The following is a 19417-nucleotide window of genomic DNA, read 5'->3' as shown; positions in this document are numbered from 1 at the left end:
GCAGGTTTACCGCAACAACTCTGCAGAAATACCACAGCAATAGATAGCTGCGGATTCCGGGGAGCAGCTGCGGTAAACCTGCGGACAAACCAAAATCCGCGGGTACGTTGTCCCATGGGCACATAGCCTAACTGTAAAGAACCCTTTCCTTTTTAGCTGCCGGAATCGCTTTTCTTCCACTCGCAGTGTATGCCCCCTGGTCCTTAGTATTGTCTTTGGAAGAAATAAGTCATGTGCCAGTCCTTTATATGGACCACACATGTATTTATACAGATAAATGAGATTTCCTCTGAGATGTCTTTTTTTCTAAGCTAAACATATCTAACTTTTTCGACCTCTCATTATATGTGAGGCCTTCCATCCCTTGTAATAGTCTAGTTGCCGCCTTTGAACTGACTCTAACTTCTGAATGTCCTTTTTAAAATGTGGAGCCCAAAACTGGATCCCATATTCTAGATGTGGCCTTACAAGTGATTTATAGAGGGGTAACAATATGTTGGGATCGGGCAGCACGGTGGCTCAGTGGTTAGCACTGCAGTCTTGCAGCGCTGGGGTCCTGGGTTCAAATCCCACCAAGGACACCATCTGCGAGGAGTTTGTATGTTCTCCCCGTGTTTGCGTAGGTTTCCTCCGGGTACTCCGGTTTCCTCCCACACTCCAAAGACATACAGATAGGGACTCTAGATTGTGAGCCCCAATGGGGACAGTGTTGCCAATGTATGTAAAGCGCTGTGGAATTAATAGCGCTATATAAGTGAATAAAATTATTATTATTATCATGGGATCTAATCTCTCTTTATACACCCTAAAATCTTGTTTGCTTTAGCAAAATGTGCCTTTTTTCATGGGTCTCACTACAGTGGAATCAGGTTTCTAGAAGAGTACGCAATTGGCGCATATTGTGACTTTTTAATGAATTGGAGTCTTTCTGTGCTATAAAAATACAAAAACTGGTTAGAGAGGAAAAAAACCAAACCATTTTTTATTTTTTTTCCTAAATTCAAGGACTATGTGCGCCACTCTGAAAAATATGGCACAAAAAAAGTCAGCAAGACAAAAAAGAACAGTGACTTCAATAATTTGCCAATGATGAATCGGGCCCAAAGTGTTCTTAAAGAAGCCAGTGTCTATAGGCTTACAGAGACTTTATTTGATTTGTGTTTCCAAAATCCTTGTCTATGCAAGACTGAATAGGAAATCTACTCTGTATGTTATGACCGAGACCATACAGTGACGTGTCATCCCCTGCATCATCTCACACCGGGAGTGTTCAGCTGGAGAACATCGGGTAACCCACTTTTCCTAGATTTTGGTTGGTAAATAGATCAATTCGCTCAAACGCATAATGTATTTGTTAAGTGACTCAGCTTAGGAAATTTTGCATATCAGGTTAAACCCTGAGAGAAGAAAAGTGTTTTCTTCAAAGCAAATAAGCAAATTAAAAGAGACATCTCCCTTCATAAGTGCCTCGAACAAAGGGGAGTGAAACCGTGCATTTTTTCTGATCAAAAGAAAAAAATTCCGGAAAAGTTAAAGAGAATCTGCACCCGTACAGTCACAGACGGCGCTGACCTCATTATACTTTATGCACACAACATTTATCCAATTGCATTTAGGTTAATACACTGGAACATAAGAGGTTGCTATGGTAACGGCTGCTTTACATAGATGGCAAACAATAACTGCAGTGTCAATTGGATTTAATTTGGGGAAAAAATACGAAATATTAGTCCAAGATCTATCAAAACATTAGCAGCAGCGTAAAAGCAGAACAGACATGACTGATCCCCCTGAGACCTGTACACTTTAAGGGTTATGCTCAAGTTGTATAATGGCTAATATTGAAGAGATTATAAATACAAGCAATTTTGCAGTGTACTTCTTATTAACAGTCCTCTCCATTCTTAAAAGGGTTGTTCAATACCAGGGCTGTGGAGTCGGAGTCGGAGTCGTGGAGTCGGAGTCGGAGCTCATTTTGGTGGAGTCGGAGTCGGAGTCGGTATAAAATGCACCGACTCCGACTCCTAAAATATATAATAAATTGGGGACAGGAGTGCAATGCAGAATGTGCTGAATATTTTACTAAATAATAACATTTAGTATAATGCTTATATTTAAGTGAAACATTTATTGTAGTACAATGTGAACATCAGACATTTAATTGTTTTTATGATACAATAATCAAGATATTTGGATAGAACATAAAATATTTATTGGAATACAACTTTAGAACACAAAAAACTAATAAATTGTAAATATGTAATATATATATAATATATATATATATATAATATATATATATATATATATATATATATATACACACACACAGTGTATATACACACACAAGATATATATGTAATCTACTGTATATTACATAGTGTATTACATATTTACAATTTATTACAGTTTTTTGTGTTCTAAAGTTGTATTCCAATAAATATATTTTATGTTCTATCTAAATATCTTGATTATTGTATCATAAAAATTATTAAATGTCTGATGTTCACATACACATATTCATGTACTACAATAAATGTTTCACCTAACTATAAGCAATATATGTAGGAGTCGGAGTCGGAGCCGGAGCCGGAGTCGGAGTCGGAGCCGGAGTCGGAGTCGGTGCAAGAGAATTTGAGGAGTCGGAGTCGGAGTCGAAGGTTTGGCTTACCGACTCCACAGCCCTGTTCAATACTAGGAGAACACTTTCTGATTCAACATGTTTGCTACAGGTAAGATGATAAAGACCATACTCTCCTCTCGTACCAGTACCGTTCCAATGGTGTCATGGCTTGCGGTGCCGGGGCTCATGTGAGGTTGTGACATCACGTGAGCCCTGCGTCCAGTCACCACCAGCTTCCTTCTCCCCGCCTTTGCACCAAACAATTAACTTGTTTAGTCCGAAGGCGGGCAGAAGGAAGCCGGCGCTGATTGGACACGGGGCTCATGTGTTGTTAAAACCCCACGTGAGCCCCGGCACCGCTAGAATGGCTCCAGTACAGGAGGTGTATATAGTCTAAACATGTTGAATCAGAAAAGGTTGCCCTAGTAGTGGACAACCCCTTTAAGAATCTTATCATATTGTTTACTGCTCGATGCCTGAGTTACTGCGCACCGCTGCAGTATATCAGCAGAAGCCAGTCTCCTAGGCAAGGAGCACAGTGCTATCAGGCTGTAATCTACAGAGCTTTGAAGAGCTGCTCGGAAACTGGAAGGATTGCTAGATCCAGTTATATTTAGTGCCCTTGTGCTCCTCCGATACAAAACTAGAGGGTGCATAAGTCAGACTTGTGATTTGACAATGCCACTGGTCTGAACTGTCAATCAAGTAGGGGAATACTGCCACCTGGCAAGCAGGAAGCAGAGGAGAATTGTAAGATGACACAATCCCATCAAAGTGTCGAGACATATTATTTAAAAGTAAGCCAACTAGTCAATGTGTATGGGTTGTACCGACATTTCCCTTTCAGAAGATATCACGGTAAAAAGTATTGTGCATGTTACATTTTGACCTGCTTTTACCATTGTTCCTGTAGTACATAAGATGCGCCTGGAAGGGTCTGGCACACGCTCGTTACGCTCTTCTTGTTGATAACAAGTTGAGGATACATGTCGATAGGATGCTTGGGAGTAATAGTAAACCAAAACATATGGGATTGGGCACCTTGAGTTTCTATACTATACTCCACAAATATTTCAGAGAGTAAGGAGGCAGAAATAAATGGCTTGCCTATCTTCCTCATTATATGTACACAATTGTGACTATGACATAGCACAATTTATGTGAAATCATAGGGGCTCTAAATGCTGAACTGCTTGTAAGCTTCCACCCTACTACATTCAACAATGCTATATTCATAGTGGGAGCCAGACTGCACTTATAAATAATATAACATTTCATTAATGAATGTTTAATGATAAATATTTGTCATATTAGAAAAGATAAAAGTTTTTTGGGTCATACAGAGTTTGCTAAAACCATAAGAATAGCAGAGTATACTGCAATGCTGTACTTCACTTTGGACATTTGGGATTAGTTCTAATCAGGACAGCCTAGAAAGTTTTAGAACACCAGGCTGCAAAGTAAAATAGCACTTGTAAGTGTGTCTGGTAGGAAAAGCAGCCTGTATAGAACATGTGGATGCATACTTTAATAAAATAACTATTCGATTGATTGGCATTTATCTGCTAATGCCCCAATCAATTGGCAGAGTGGTAGAGGTTGTGCGTGTGCGCTACCTCTTAACTCAATGGCACTGATTCACCAAAGCAATTTTGCCAAAATTCTGGCATGTACTGTTTTGAAAAGTTGAAACAGTTTTGAGCAACTCAGATGCACAGACAAGTTGCGACTTTTAGCATTTTTAATTTTCTTCTACCAGCTCTGACAAAATGGGTGAAACTGGAGCAGGCTGGCAAAGCGATGACACAGCTCATTTAATTGATGAAGAGCTGTGGCATTCTCTGAGCCAGAAATCTTACTGGAGGCAGATTTTTGGGGAGGTGTACTGGGGGTGCACACCACTTGTCAGAAACTTCTGATTCATGAATCTGAAGAGTCTGACTTCACTCCGGCCCCTCATCAAGGCTAGCAAGAAAAAAACGCTGTTGTTGATAATCCTGAAGAAACTTCTATGGGGCTGCGAAGCATGGTCTTAGAAAGTAGATTTTTGGTACTCATCTTAACATCTGCTTCTCTAGTCTTCATTGGGGAGACACAGCAGCCTAAGATAGTCTGCTGCCACCTGGAGGCTGACACTGAAGTTACATAGTTACTTAGGTTGAAAAAAGACCTAGGTCCATCTAGTTCAACCTTCCTCCACCAGTTCTACATTTGGTCACTAAGTCATTTATAACCAACAATGTTGTGTGTAGCGAGGAAATCATCCAGCCCTTTTTTAAAAGCTGTTATAGTATCATGGCAAAGAAAACCTCTCCTCTCCAGCAGACTATGCTTCGCCAGTTGGTCCTAGCCCTCCTTAGTTTAGTGAGAACGCAGGAGAAGGAAAAAAAAAAAAAAAGGTAAAGAGAACGTCATAAATACGGGCAACAGGGGAGGAAGCTATGCTCTCCAATGAAGACTAGCGAACACAGCCAACCTGTAAGGAAGCGAAGCCTGTGCACACCACAGGGTAAATTAATGCCACTGCATGACTCCACACATGGACCTCCTGACCGTGTCCCAGGGACCCAAGACAGCGGCACATACCTACAACCTCCCATAGCAAACACAAAGAGGATATGTGTGAGGAGAGAGTGAGGAGAAGATGGAGAGGGAAAACAGGAGAGTGTTATACTCCCTTGTCCTGAAGACACTAGTCTTTTGCTCCGCGCAAACGATCGCTATGTGGGGTGAACGGGCAGGAGTCTATTGGCATACAGACCACTGCCCTGTGTTTCAACAAAGTACCCAGGTCTAGCCAAATAACACAAGAGGATACAGGCTGCGGGTACAGACTACACTCTCCGTTACGATGTTGGTGAACCAAAATGCGCATTTACACCCGGTTACCCAAAAAACTCTGAAAAAGAAAAAGATAACCTAACATCTCAGACGAGTCTGAAACAGAACCTCCCAAACTGAGGTGGTCAGGAAGATATAGGAGGTATAGTCTGCTGGGAAAGAGCTAATTTATTTGCTATATAATCTCAGTGTCAGGCTCCAGCTGGCAGCAGACTATACCAGGGTTCTGTGTCCCCCAACAAAGCAACTGAGAAAGTAAAATCCCAAAAATTTCAAAACAATGAAGATCTTTTACCCAACTATCAGACAAAATTTCAAATACGGCTAACTTAATTCTAGACTAGTGTACGTCATCGGCTGATCAGTGATTGTTCATTGTTAAAATTTCACCCGAAGGAATGTTCATTGTAGTCGAAATTTAGCTACTTGTTTTTTTTCCTATCAACTTTAGTCTAAGTAATTTAGCTCTGTTAGGAAATTAGACTCTGTGGTTACTGAGGCGGGGAATGAAGTTTACAAAAGGACATTTGAAGCAAAATGGATGACACAGGAATCATGTTACATGGCATATTGTACATAAGTCAAATTTTTGGCCATAGAACTAATATCCGCCATACACAGTAGATGACAGCTGGCAAAACCAGCCAATTGGGACAAGACCAGCTCATCACGTAAAAGGCGGATGGTGGACTCCCGACTTTCCATTGATAGTGTAGGGTAAAAAAGACCCCGACTGTTGGAATTTCAGGGCCAATCCTCCAAGAAGTGTATAGCAACAACTTTCTTCTCTTTTACCATGGAAAACTAAAGAATGCTTGGCTGAACCTTGAGATTACACAAATTTTCATGAAACGCAAAAGGAAAATCACTCCTAAAAGTTGCTTTTTACAGCACAGCAAGTAAGCATCTGTCCCTATTTGTTACCCTTCTTACCCTAATGACCGAGACACAATAACAGTTGAAAATCACAGCTGCTCCTCTGTTCGCATACATCTATTTTGTATTTTACAATCCACCAATATCAAACCACATTTAGCTCATGAAAAACAACCCTATGGCAGATTCTTCCTTCATCTTATGTGCCGTACAATAAAAAGCAAACTACATACCTTTTCCAAAACTGAAGGCTTTAAAGACAAATGACTATTCATGTTACAGCTGATTCTGTATAATATACTGAATCAGCCCAAGTATATAAATAAATTAATAGACTGTCAGATCCAGCACAAGACAAATGGGTAAAGAGCCATGGGGTTTTCTCTTGAGGGAAGTTTGAGGAACAAGAAAAAAAAAAAAGATTCTCCAGCAATGACAATGATAAACTATCCCATCAATGTTAATTATGCAGCAATCATAAAATCTAATAAATAATACTGAAGTTCTACAGTCCTTCTATAGCTCATGCCTAGCAATGCTAAATATAGTATTTCTTGCTATAGCCCCTGGTCTACTAAACTCCAGTGGTGGTAAGACAACACCTTGGTAGATTTTAGGTCAACATTAGAGGAGTTTTCTCATTAATAAAAAAAAAAAGAAACCCTGTCACTAGGTTGTGCCATAACATTATGACTTGTGGGCACCCAACCTTTGGCTCCTCTTCCAGACAAAAGAGAACCAGGTGATTTTAGGTAATCATTTGCCAAACAGTGCATAAAGCCAGCTGCTCTATAGGATAACTGCAACACAATTCTATTCTATTCAAATAGGCCTTTTGTCTACTTTTCGATATGCAGGTGGCCTGGAGCATTGCTGTAATGAAAAGCTCTAAGGAGCTTCATGCAAACAATGCTGCTGCTCTTTAGTTCCAAGGATAGGTTCCGACCCAATCTGACACTATCAATAAGTGATGACAACTGTTCAGTGGAGAACACAAACAAATGAGGGCTTTTGTAAAACAATACATAGGCAAGTGACCCTCTTACCATTGGTGCTACACAGGGGCCCAAGAGGTATGTCCACCCATGTATCTCCTAGTGATTAATTTCCTGATATGTCAAGTGTGCGGATCCCTACTCAGTATGAAACTGACAAGACTGATGACAGTTGGCAGGGATACTCCCCAATCTCATCTGTAACAGGTGCCATCTTCTATCTCAGTAATGAGAAAGTCTTTACTGAATTCCAATTTTACCTCAGAATTGAGAATTTTGATAATGACTGATCAATTCTGGCAGAGAAAGAAGCAAATTTCTCTGATAAGAAATATTATAAAGCTGCTAATTTTCATGTGTGCTATTGATAAACTAAAACAGCGGTTACGCTTTAATGAGAAACCTGGAGTCAATTATTGTTTTCTTTGACCTCTGTAAGCAAGTTTTTTTTGAGTCTCGTCCATGTGTGATTTGTGTTACGTGACTGCTTAGGAAGTAAGATTTAATTAGAAAATTTAATCTTAATTCGTTACTCAGTATTAATTGTTTACATAGCAAATACTAGAATTCAAAAGTGACTGTTCCCCCTAAATTGGGAAATGTAAAATCAGTACAGTTATCAATTTTTACAATATCTCTGTTATTAAACAGACAGTTCTCATCACAAAATTCCCAGAAACCATCAGAAAGAGATTATTTAGGTTATTCCATTCTTTACTGGCTGTAGTAACATTTATGCAACTAAGGTGCAGCCCAGAGACGTCAGTCAACTTCACCAGTGACTACTGAAACAATAACCAACTAACGTTGAAAAGCAAAAGTATGGTCCCAGAAGTCACCAGTCAACCACCTTGAATCAAATTAAGAGTTGGGGGCATGGTCCAAAAAGAGAATACTACGCGACAAATTCATCGGTCAGTAACATTCTAATCCACTTACCTGTAAAAATAAGAGCACCCCCTGACCGTGTTGTGAGTGAAATGTTCTTGGCTTTTCTCATTTCCAAAGTCTTCCAGGGGGTCTGACCACAAAATGTCACACATGGGCCCATATGCAGGGGGTTCTTTAAAGCGATCTAACTGAGAAAAGCAAATAAACAATAATTAATTCAATTTCTGAAATAGACAATTACATTACAAATTAAATTCAAATGTAAGATCCTTCGTAATGTAATAATTGAAGATGAGAAAACTTCACACAGTACAATGACGGTTCATTGAAAGATTCCACAAGACTATGACGAATCTCGTCAGAAAAATCCCTGCTGATAGTAGCATCGAATTACCCCAGCCCTAGCGATTACTGTGGACATCTTCATTATAACACCAATTTACAATGCAGTGGGTGCAGATGGGGAAATTTAACAAAACTAATAAGTTACCATGCAAAGCCTATGGAAGGGTTAGGTAGGGACTCCTAATTGTGCGTATTAGTTTGGCTTATAGATGGTGATTCCAAGTTGGGTAGTCCTCCTCTGTGTGGCCAATACCCATTGTTACACATTGTTTGAGCACCTCCTCACCCCTTTCCCTCATTGATTTTTGCAGTTACATTTTGTTAATTCCCTTATTGCAAGAGGCACTTTGTTATTTTTACGTTGACGTAGACGTACGTGTGGTTGTGTTTTGCAAGACTAGTTGTAGATTGGATTGACACCATTAATTTTAGCAAACAATGTCTTGGAAAATAAATTCCACTTGCTAACTCCCCCTCCCCCTGACTATTTTTGAGATCGGTATATTTTTACTTTCTCTTCAATGACATTGTGTGACAGTTTGTTTTTTAAATGAAAAGCTGACATTTTCATTGATACCATTTTGGGCTGTATAGTATAATGTTTTGATCACTTTTTATTGCGTGTGGCAGTTAAAAAAAAACAACCCAAAATTAAGGCTTTTGGGTTCTTTTCTTCACTCTCCTATGAAACCTATCCACAAGCTGTCTTCACATTTGGCCAATACTGGGTGCAATAGTTGCCTTCAGAAGGCGCTTTGCTGCCATGACAACGCATCAATAACCTGTGACTGTGCCATGGGGGGCTCAATGAACGCTGGTGCATGAGCGCAACAGCAATCACATTATTTAAATGCTGCTGTTAGTGACTGAAAGCAGCATAAAAAGGTAAACAACATCAATGGGAACACAGCTGGCATCTTTCTGGTAGGATGCTAACTTATCTCCTAAACCTCTTCCACACACGGGGACCTGAAAGAAACAGGGGGGCAGGAGATGTGATGTACTATTACAACACATGTCAGGAAGGGGCTTCTGACACATCTCTTTAAGACTTCTTTCACACGCCAGTGAAAAACACACACGGCCCTCCGTGTGCTGTGATTTTGGCACGTGTGTGTCCTCTGTGTGCTATGCGTGATAGCACATGGAGAGCAAGAACTTTTTATTCACCTGTTCCCGGCGCTGCTGTCCATGGTGCTGATGTCTCCAGCGCTGCGGTCGGCACTTGCTTCTGGTTCCACGGTGAAGTGAATATTCATGAGCATAATGAGCAGGCCCTGAAGCAAGTGACAGCAGCACGGAAGACCGCACCAATGGAGACAGGTCAGTAAAGAAAATAATTTTATTTCAAAGACAAGTGTTTTCTCCGGTAGGGGTCACACACTGTGCGGTCCGTGTGACATCAGTGCTGTCGGAGAAAAATGGACTTGTCTCAGTGCAGAACACACAAACACACGTGTGTGACACATGGTCCGTGAGAAATCACTGATGCGTGTGCAGACCCATTGATTTTAATGGGTCTGTGTATGTCGGATTCTGGTACGTATAAAAATGGTGTCATACGTACCTGAATCAGTAACGTGTGAACGGGGCGTAAAGAAGCTAATTTCTCTGTGCTCTGCTATATCCCAATGCTGTATCAGCACAGCATCACATGACCAGTTAGAGCCAGTGCCATCTCTACCTGATGGGATGAAAATGTAATTATCCCTCTCTATAAACTCATCTAAATAATCTAATAGATCATAAATTTACAGCCAGAGAGACTGAACTGTGATCTCCTACATTCTAACGGTATGACAGGCACTGTGCAGTCATCATCATTATCTTTGATAAGAGCTTCTAACTTCCCCTATGGAGAACTACGGGGTAATGTCCATTCAACTGCATCAAAAAGGAACTTCTGGTGACTGAGATTTCAAACTCCTGTGTAGAAAATTAAACTATGTAATTTACAGGTGATTTCCCCACCTGATCACATGACCTAACTGAACAGAAAAATATAATAGATTTCCAGATAGAAATAGAAAGTAAATAATGCAATTCTAGCTGAATTACATATGGGGGGGGGGCTAGTGGAAGAGAGAATTAAATGGAAAAAGAAATAGAATTCCACTTTAAATAGATATTTGTTTTCCCATGATACAATGATACATCAATTCCACAACATTTTTTCCTCATGGCTCAGTGTTGTGCAATTCCTTTGTTATTAATCCTAAAATGTATGGAAAAATAACAATTTGGTGTTGCCATTTGGTCTACAACAGTCTAAGCAGTGCTGACAATGTCACATTGACAAAGGGGAATGGTAACACCCAAATGTAAATGTATTAATAAATATTAAGGCGTAAGAACAGGAACAGCACAACAACGAATTATGAGAAAAGCAGCTCCATAAAATTATTAGCTCATGAAGAGTCCAGATATTTAAGAAAGCAAAAATTGAGGAAAACTTAAAAGTAATCTTTAAAGGGAAGGTATCGCGGTTTTTTATTTTTGTATTAAAAATAGTGATTATGAAATCAAGTATTTCTAATACAAAATGAAAATCGCAGCTTATTTAGTTTTTATGTAATTCTTATTTTACTGGAGGCACTGGGGGCTGCCATGCTGGATTTGCCTTGTGTGTAACGACAGTAACTCCTTCCTTTATGGCAGCCCCTGTGCATAGACTCTGATAGTCGGGCTCCGACCCCTTGTCATACGTTACAGTGGGCGTCTGCTGTGACGTGGACGCGCCCCCTGGGCTGTCCAGAACACAAGAGGGAGGAGTTTAGCGCCATTATTGTGGAGCTCACAGCGTGTGCTGTTTGCTCCACTTTACCCCTGTCAACCGCCGGGATGTGTGAGTACAGGCCGCCTCCCCTCCCCTCCCCTCCCCTCCTTACTGTCTCCGATGACATCTCATCCTTCCGTTCTCCCCAGCCCCTGCTCTGCCCCAGCTACTGCTGCCGCCGTTACCGTCTCCAATGACACCCCCCTCCCTCCGTCCTCCCAAGTCCCCGCTCTGCCCGCTGCCGCAGCTCCCCCAGCTCTGCCCGCCGCGGCTGGTGTGTGTGTGTGTGTGTGTGTGTGTGTGTGTGTGTGTGTGTGTGTGTGTGCGCGCGCGCGCGCGCGCGATTGTACAGGTATGTGCGATATCGTGAGTGTGTGTGAGTGTATGCGATCGGATGTGTGAGTGTATGCGATCGGATGTGTGAGTGTATGCAATCGGATGTGTGAGTGTATGCAATCGGATGTGTGAGTGTATGCGATCGGATGTGTGAGTGTATGCGATCGGATGTGTGAGTGTATGCGATCGGATGTGTGAGTGTATGCGATCGGATGTGTGAGTGTATGCGATCGGATGTGTGAAATGTCGGCCGGACGCAGGGGAGGATGGCATGCAGCACAGCTGCCTGGAGCGCCCACCGGAGGTCACAGGGAGGAATGATGTGAAAGGTGTGTGTGTGTGTGTGTGTGTGTGTGTGTGTGTGTGACGCCCTGGGCAAGCCAGGGGTCACAGGTCATCACACCACCACACCCTACATCCCAGTTAGGAACACCAAAGCTAAACTAAAATCCTTGTTGCCTTCCTCCAGGGGCTGATGTTCACACCAGGGGGTGGGCCAGGCGGTTGGCTCCGCCCACCGAGGAGGACACAGCTCTGGAGGCAGGAAGTACCAGGCAGTTTTTAGCCCAGGCAGGGCTTGAGTGAAGATTAGCTCAGGGGGAGCTTGAGTAAACAGCAAAGTGAAGTAGAAGTGGAAGTGGTAAAGGAGGAGTAGGAGAAGTTGAAGAAAGGTGACAGAAAGAAAGCCTGAAGTAGTCCAGCTGTGTGCAGGACAGGGTCAGCAAGGTCAGCAACGGCGGTGACTGTCTGAAGGGGGACCATCTGGAAGTTCCTGGAAGGACCGCGGACGGGTAGTGGCCCGGCGGTCTGGAGCAGTGTACCAAAGGACAGTCAGCACCAGGGCAGGGGCCTCTCGGACCCCGGCAAGGCTAGGAGTCGCCATAATTTGCCAAATCCGTCAGTGAAGGGGACGTAGATCCCCCAACAACCAAGTCCCGATTGAAGGCAACAGCCCAACCATTGTAGCAGAAACACCGCCACCGCCAAGGCACCAGTTTCTCAGGGCCAGCGCCTGCGGGCAAAGAGTAGAGCTCCTCCGGTCCAGCTTGAAGCCGGGGAGCGGGTTACCGGTGGGAACCCATCGCTACCAACACAGAAACAAAGGTGCAAGGAAAAGGGACATCACCGTCACCTACTGGGAGAGCAAGTGCAGCCGTCCGTGGGAACCGTCTTTCCAGCCGTGTGGTTTACCGTAAAACTGTGTCAACGTCTCAGGCTGAGTGAGTACCACAGTGCCGCAAGGCACAGCGCTGCCCCCGTGTCCCTGCGCCCACCAGGCCCTGCATCTCCCATCTCATCACCGGGCCCCGGGATCACCAACCCCTACCCACGGAGGGGCAACACAACACCTGGCTGCTCCGCATCACCATCCCCGGGATCCCCATATTGAGCAGCGGTGGTGAAATCACCACAACCGTGGGTGGCGTCACGGACAATAAACAATCCCCACACCCAACAAACCCCTTTCACTCACGGGCGAGGAGTGCCGCTCGAGAACCCCCGGGATCCGGCCTACAGCTCGAGCCACCACTGAGCAGCGGCCGCCGGACCCGAGCAGAAAGGGGTGAGCGTAGTGTGCTGACACCCTCCTCCCCGTCCGTGACATGTGTGTGGCACAAGGTCCCCATCAGGGGTGATTGTATGTGTGTGGCACAAGGTCCCCATCAGGGGTGATTGTGTGTGTGTGTGTGGTGTGTGTGCGTGGGGTGTGTGTGTGTGTGTGTGTGTGTGTGTGTGTGTGTGTGTGTGTGTGTGTGTGTGCGCGCGCGCGCGATTGTACAGGTATGTGCGATATCGTGAGTGTGTGTGAGTGTATGCGATTGGATGTGTGAGTGTATGCGATCGGATGTGTGAGTGTATGCGATCGGATGTGTGAAATGTCGGCCGGACGCAGGGGAGGATGGCATGCAGCACAGCTGCCTGGAGCGCCACCGGAGGTCACAGGGAGGAATGATGTGAAAGGTGTGTGTGTGTGTGTGTGTGTGTGTGTGTGGCACAAGGTCCCCATCAGGGGTGATTGTATGTGTGTGGCACAAGGTCCCCATCAGGGGTGATTGTGTGTGTGTGTGGTGTGGTGTGTGTGCGTGGGGTGTGTGTGTGTGTGTGTGCGCGCGATTGTACAGGTATGTGCGATATCGTGAGTGTGTGTGAGTGTATGCGATCGGATGTGTGAGTGTATGCAATCGGATGTGTGAGTGTATGCGATCGGATGTGTGAGTGTATGCGATCGGATGTGTGAGTGTATGCGATCGGATGTGTGAGTGTATGCGATCGGATGTGTGAAATGTCGGCCGGACGCAGGGGAGGATGGCATGCAGCACAGCTGCCTGGAGCGCCCACCGGAGGTCACAGGGAGGAATGATGTGAAAGGTGTGTGTGTGTGTGTGTGTGTGTGTGTGTGTGCGCGTGTGTGTGGCACAAGGTCCCCATCAGGGGTGATTGTATGTGTGTGGCACAAGGTCCCCATCAGGGGTGATTGTGTGTGTGTGTGTGTGTGTGCACGCGCGCGCCACTGCATGTGAGTACCTGTGTGTGTACCGGTGATACTGTCTGCAGGGTTGTGTATCTAATCCTATCCTGTGTGATACTATCTGCAGGGCTGTGTATCTAATCCTATCCTTTGTGATTCTGTCTGCTGAGCTGTGTATCTAATCCTCTCCTGTGTGATACTGTCTGCTGAGCTGTGTATCTAATCCTCTCCTGTGTGATACTGTCTGCTGAGCTGTGTATCTAATCCTATCCTGTGTGATACTGTCTGCTGAGTCGTGTATCTAATCCTGTCCTGGGTTATGCTGTCTGCTGAGCCGTGTATCTAATCCTCTCCTGTGTGATACTGTCTGCTGAGCTGTGTACCTAATCCTCTCCTGTGTGATACTGTCTGCTGAGCTGTGTATCTAATCCTATCCTGTGTGATACTGTCTGCTGAGCTGTGTATCTAATCCTATCCTGTGTGATACTGTCTGCTGAGCCGTGTATCTAATCCTGTCCTGGGTGATGCTTTCTGCTGAGTCGTGTATCTAATCCTCTTCTGTGTGATACTGTCTGCTGAGCGGTGTATCTAATCCTACCCTCTGTGATACTGTCTGCTGAGCCGTGTATCTAATCCTGTCCTGGGTGATGTTGTCTGCTGAGCTGTGTATCTAATCCTCCCCTGTGTGATACTGTCTGCTGAGCTGTGTATCTAATCCTATCCTGTGTGATACTGTCTGCTGAGCTGTGTATCTAATCCTATCCTGTGTGATACTGTCTGCTGAGCTGTGTATCTAATCCTCTCCTGTGTGATACTGTCTGCTGAGCTGTGTATCTAATCCTCTCCTGTGTGATACTGTCTGCTGAGCCGTGTATCTAATCCTGTCCTGGGTTATGCTGTCTGCTGAGCCGTGTATCTAATCCTATCCTGTGTGATACTCCTGCTATCCTTGGTGACACTTTAGGCATTTCTGGTCACCATGAAAATGGCTGTGCACTGTGTCCCTACATGTCATTCTCTGTTATCTGTTGTAAACACTCAGATTAGGAGGGGGGAGGCGACATCACACACAGGAGAGCAGACTCCGCCCACTTTACGGCAGGCTGTAATCTGAGCTTTTTATACAGTGGAAATTCAGTAGGATTTCAGAAGCTGCTCCCCCTAGTGTTTAACAGTGGAAAATATCAAACTTTTTAATTTTTTTTTTTATATTTTGCACAATTAAAAAAAAAAAAATAATATTTAAACAAAACATTTAAACATTATTACTTTACATTTTTTTCAGTTATTATTTTTTTTTTTGACGATACCTTCCCTTTAAAGAAACCTATCAGGAAGCCAAACACTGCCACCATTAGGTTATACAACTTTATTGCTGTACTAAAATGATGAATGTATTGTACTATATAAATGCATCGGTTTGTTGAAAGTAATTTAAGGAAAATTGTGGACTAGTCCGGTGGGTTGTTTACTCTTCTGTACTAATCCTGCCCTACTAACTTTATTCACACCTTTGTGGGCATGACAGACGTTCCATACACCCAAGTTCAGAAATATGGTATATGCACAAGTCTACATCTTCAGAAGATCTGTGGTTAGTTCTCCAAGATGTTTAGCACAGCCTCCTTGCTGAGTACCTTCAAAAACTGTGAGAAAGTGTATCTATAACAAGTAAGGGGTCAGCTTTCTAAAAAGTGCGGGCACCATGGTGCTGTATCAGAACCCACACATAGTATATTCTGGGCACAGTTCGGAGTTCCTCCATGGCAGATGGCTGAGCATAAGAGCACTGTTTCTAGTGCATGCGCTAATGAAGCTGGGAGCAGTACACGCGAGGGAGTTCAGGGACTGGCGAGAGGTCGCGGGAAGTTTATGGTACTTCAGATGAGAAAGGATTAGTCCAAGTGAGTAAACACCCATCCGGACTATTCCGGGTTATCTTTCAGATTGCCTGCAGCGGTACACAAGTTGATTTTGCACATACAGTATGAGCATTTGTACTGGAAGCACATCATTTCAAGGCAGGAATAAGGCTGCACAACGCAATAGTGGCGGTTTACAGTGTTTGGGGACCTGACAAATTTCCTTTAACCAGTAAAATAACCCTACATCTTAATGTAATGAAGCTGACATTTTACTTGTAACTAATATCCAGGTCTTGAGATGTTTCAGTCAGTGCAAGGACAGCAAACCTTAAGAAACCTTTAATAAGAATAAGTTGCAGTTGACTTGTCACATTGATTCATGCATCTATCAAGCCGGCTAATTCAGTCAGGAAGGAAAGTAAAATGTAAATAATTCAGCGATGAAACGGCAAAATTTTAGCCCAAGGCTTAATATTATTTGAGGGGAATGAAGTGATATTTCATCGCCTTGACGTTCAATTAAAAAGAAGAAAACTTTCATTAGGAAGATGCATTCAGAGATTCAGCTTCAAATGTGTATCATAAAATATGCAATACGGAGCTAGAGTTCCAAACTTATTTTAGGCTTGTAAATTATTCATGGCTTTGTAACTGAAATACTCGGCAATGAAATAATGTGTTGATAAATATGCAGGTTGTGTTTCAAAGAGCCACTTATTATCAACTGCATATTCCATAAAAAATAACTTAGTAAATATGCAATAATGCATGCAATCTATTAAAGTAAAACAAAATCTGCTCAACTATTTGGAGAATTTGGAATTCTGGTAATTTTTCATGGAGAAGAAGAACTGGCAAGATCTGTGAGAACAGTGGAGGCGGAGATGATTAACTACTACTTACATTTCGGACCTTGAAGCAGGTGTATCCCTCAATTTTTCACATCACCTTTTCTCCTTTCTTTACATTTTGGGCCTCCAATGTTTAGATATTACTGTAATATACTTGTTATGTCACTCTCTGGTGTTTCTTTTGTTCTCTCTTAGAACCTCCTCCTAATCTGGGCCAGTACCAGTGGTCGTACATGCTCAGTAGCTCAGCCTCACCACCTGGATGTTTTTGCAGGGGAGTGAGTTCCGCGCTGCACAGGTAAACTAATGATGAGAACACCAAGGGGCACCATAGCAAGTGCGTAATAATAATATCTAGGCGCAGGACCATCTTTTTTTAGGTTTCAATTGAAAAAGCTGAGATTTGTCTGGCAGGCAAAGTGGGCCCTTATAATAGCATCTATAGTAGCTATATAGTAGCAATATTATCATTTAAACTGATACTCTGGGGAGATAAAAAAAAAAAAAAATTGTACTGTCCCTGCACTCATGCACAGTAAAGCGGAGATGCCTAGTGCACTTCTATTGTCTTTAGAACACATGTAATTCAGTTTTACAGTAGCTGCTTCTCATCCCTCACCCCTCCTCACACATCACTATGCAGCTCCAAGCTGTATCAGTCAGCCTCCTATAATACGAGGGGCTGCTGATAAGTCTTTAGCTCTACCCAGAAAGAAACACGATACGATGATTAAACTTTACATTTATTCCACATACTCTCCACTGATGACAACACACGTCTTACATCGGTATTCCAAGTTCTGTAAGCCAACCAAAAAGAAGGATTTCTGTTGTGCCTCAAACCAGGCATCCTTAGCTGCTATGGCATCAGAAATGGTGTGAAATTTGGTACCCTTGAGGTGTTTCTTCAGGTTTGGAAATGGATGATAGTCGGAGGGAGCTAGATCTGGTGAATAAGGTGGGTGGTCAACCATCTGGAAGCTCAGCTCTGCCAGTTTTGCCGTGGTCGCTTGTGCAGTGTGAATCGAAGCGTTGTCTTGCATGAATAAAATTCCTTTGAACAGCTTACCGCGCTTTTTGGCTTTCAGAGCTGCCTTCAATTGGTCCAAAAGTTCAATGTAATACTTTGCATTGATGATGGAACCCTTTTGAAGGTAGTCCACTAGTAGCACGCCTTCCTTATCCCAGAACACAGATGCCAACACCTTAGTAGCTGATTTTTGCACCCTGAACTGGCCTGTTTTAAATTTGGCAACACAGTTCTACCCAGTTCTACCCAGAATATGAAGGGTAGTGATCCCCAATGTCTGTGACATATTACCATGAATATCCTTTGCGGACTTTCCTTGCAGAAACCAGAATTTTATCACTCATCTGCTCTCAGTTGTGAATATCGCATTAGACTTCGTCATTTTGTTTTCTCGCATGCGTAAAACACTGTTGCCATAAACAAACACAAATTTTTTAAAACATACAGTACAGACCAAAAGTTTGGACACACCTTCTCATTCAAAGAGTTTTCTTTATTTTCAGGACTGGTCTTCAGAAATGGTCTTCCAACAGTCTTGAAGGAGTTCCCAGAGATGCTTAGCACTTGTTGGCCCTTTTGCCTTCACTCTGCGGTCCAGCTCACCCCAAACCATCTCGATTAGGTTCAGGTCTGGTGACTGTGGAGACCAGGTCATCTGGCGAAACACCCCATCACTCTCCTTCTTAGTCAAATAGCCCTTACACAGCCTGGAGGTGTGTTTCGGGTCATTGTCCTGTTGAAAAATAAATGATGGTCCAACTAAACGCAAACCGGATGGAATAGCACGCCGCTGCAAGATGCTGTGGTAGGCATGCTGGTTCAGTATGTTTTCAATTTTGAATAAATCCTCAACAGTGTCACCAGCAAAGCATCCCCATACCATCACACCTCCTCCTCCATGCTTCATGGTGGGAACCAGGCATGTAGAGTCCATCCTTTCACCTTTTCTACAAAGACACGGTGGTTGGATCCAAAGATCTCAAATTTGGACTCATCAGACCAAAGCACAGATTTCCACTGGTCTAATGTCCATTCCTTGTGTTCTTTAGCCCAAACAAGTCTCTTCTGCTTGTTGCCTGTCCTTAGCAGTGGTTTCTTAGCAGCTATTTTACCATGAAGGCCTGCTGCACAAAGTCTCCTCTTAACAGTTGTTCTAGAGATGAGAAGGTGTGTCCAAACTTTTGGTCTGTAAAGTATATTAGACACATAAGTCTTTCATGTGATGTAACATTCGTTACCATAGAAACAAAAAAGATCAAAAAGCCAAAGACTTATTTATCAGCAGCCCCTCGTAGCTGCTTCTCTTGTTCAAGAATATGGGGCGTGACGTCCCAGAAGAACCCTACTGTATCAGTCTCCTGATGCTTCCACAGTTCAATAACAAAGGGTGTGACATTCCAAAAGCTCCCTGAAGTGAGTATCGGTCAGCCTCCTGATGCGTCTATGCATTGCACAGAAAGTGTGGTAACGCCCTCTCTTCTCAGACAGCGGAAGCATCAGGAGACAGATACAGTGCAG

General features: G+C 43.3%; 1 protein-coding gene across 2 annotated transcripts in view; it reads right to left on the bottom strand.

Moving 5' to 3' along the window:
* The window catches only part of PPP3CA (protein phosphatase 3 catalytic subunit alpha), a 348928-nt gene that overhangs the window by 75306 nt on the left and 254205 nt on the right, over window positions 1–19417 (bottom strand). For both annotated transcript variants that reach the window (XM_075350740.1, XM_075350748.1), the window contains exon 6: window positions 8275–8414. In XM_075350740.1, coding sequence (XP_075206855.1) covers window positions 8275–8414 — 140 coding nt within the window. The remainder of the gene's footprint in view (window positions 1–8274; window positions 8415–19417) is intronic.

This window comes from Anomaloglossus baeobatrachus, chromosome 1, assembly GCF_048569485.1.
Source record: "Anomaloglossus baeobatrachus isolate aAnoBae1 chromosome 1, aAnoBae1.hap1, whole genome shotgun sequence".
NCBI classification, from domain to species: Eukaryota; Metazoa; Chordata; class Amphibia; order Anura; family Aromobatidae; genus Anomaloglossus; species Anomaloglossus baeobatrachus.
Note: the sequence above shows the minus strand (reverse complement) of the source record. Positions and strands in the feature narration are given on the sequence as shown.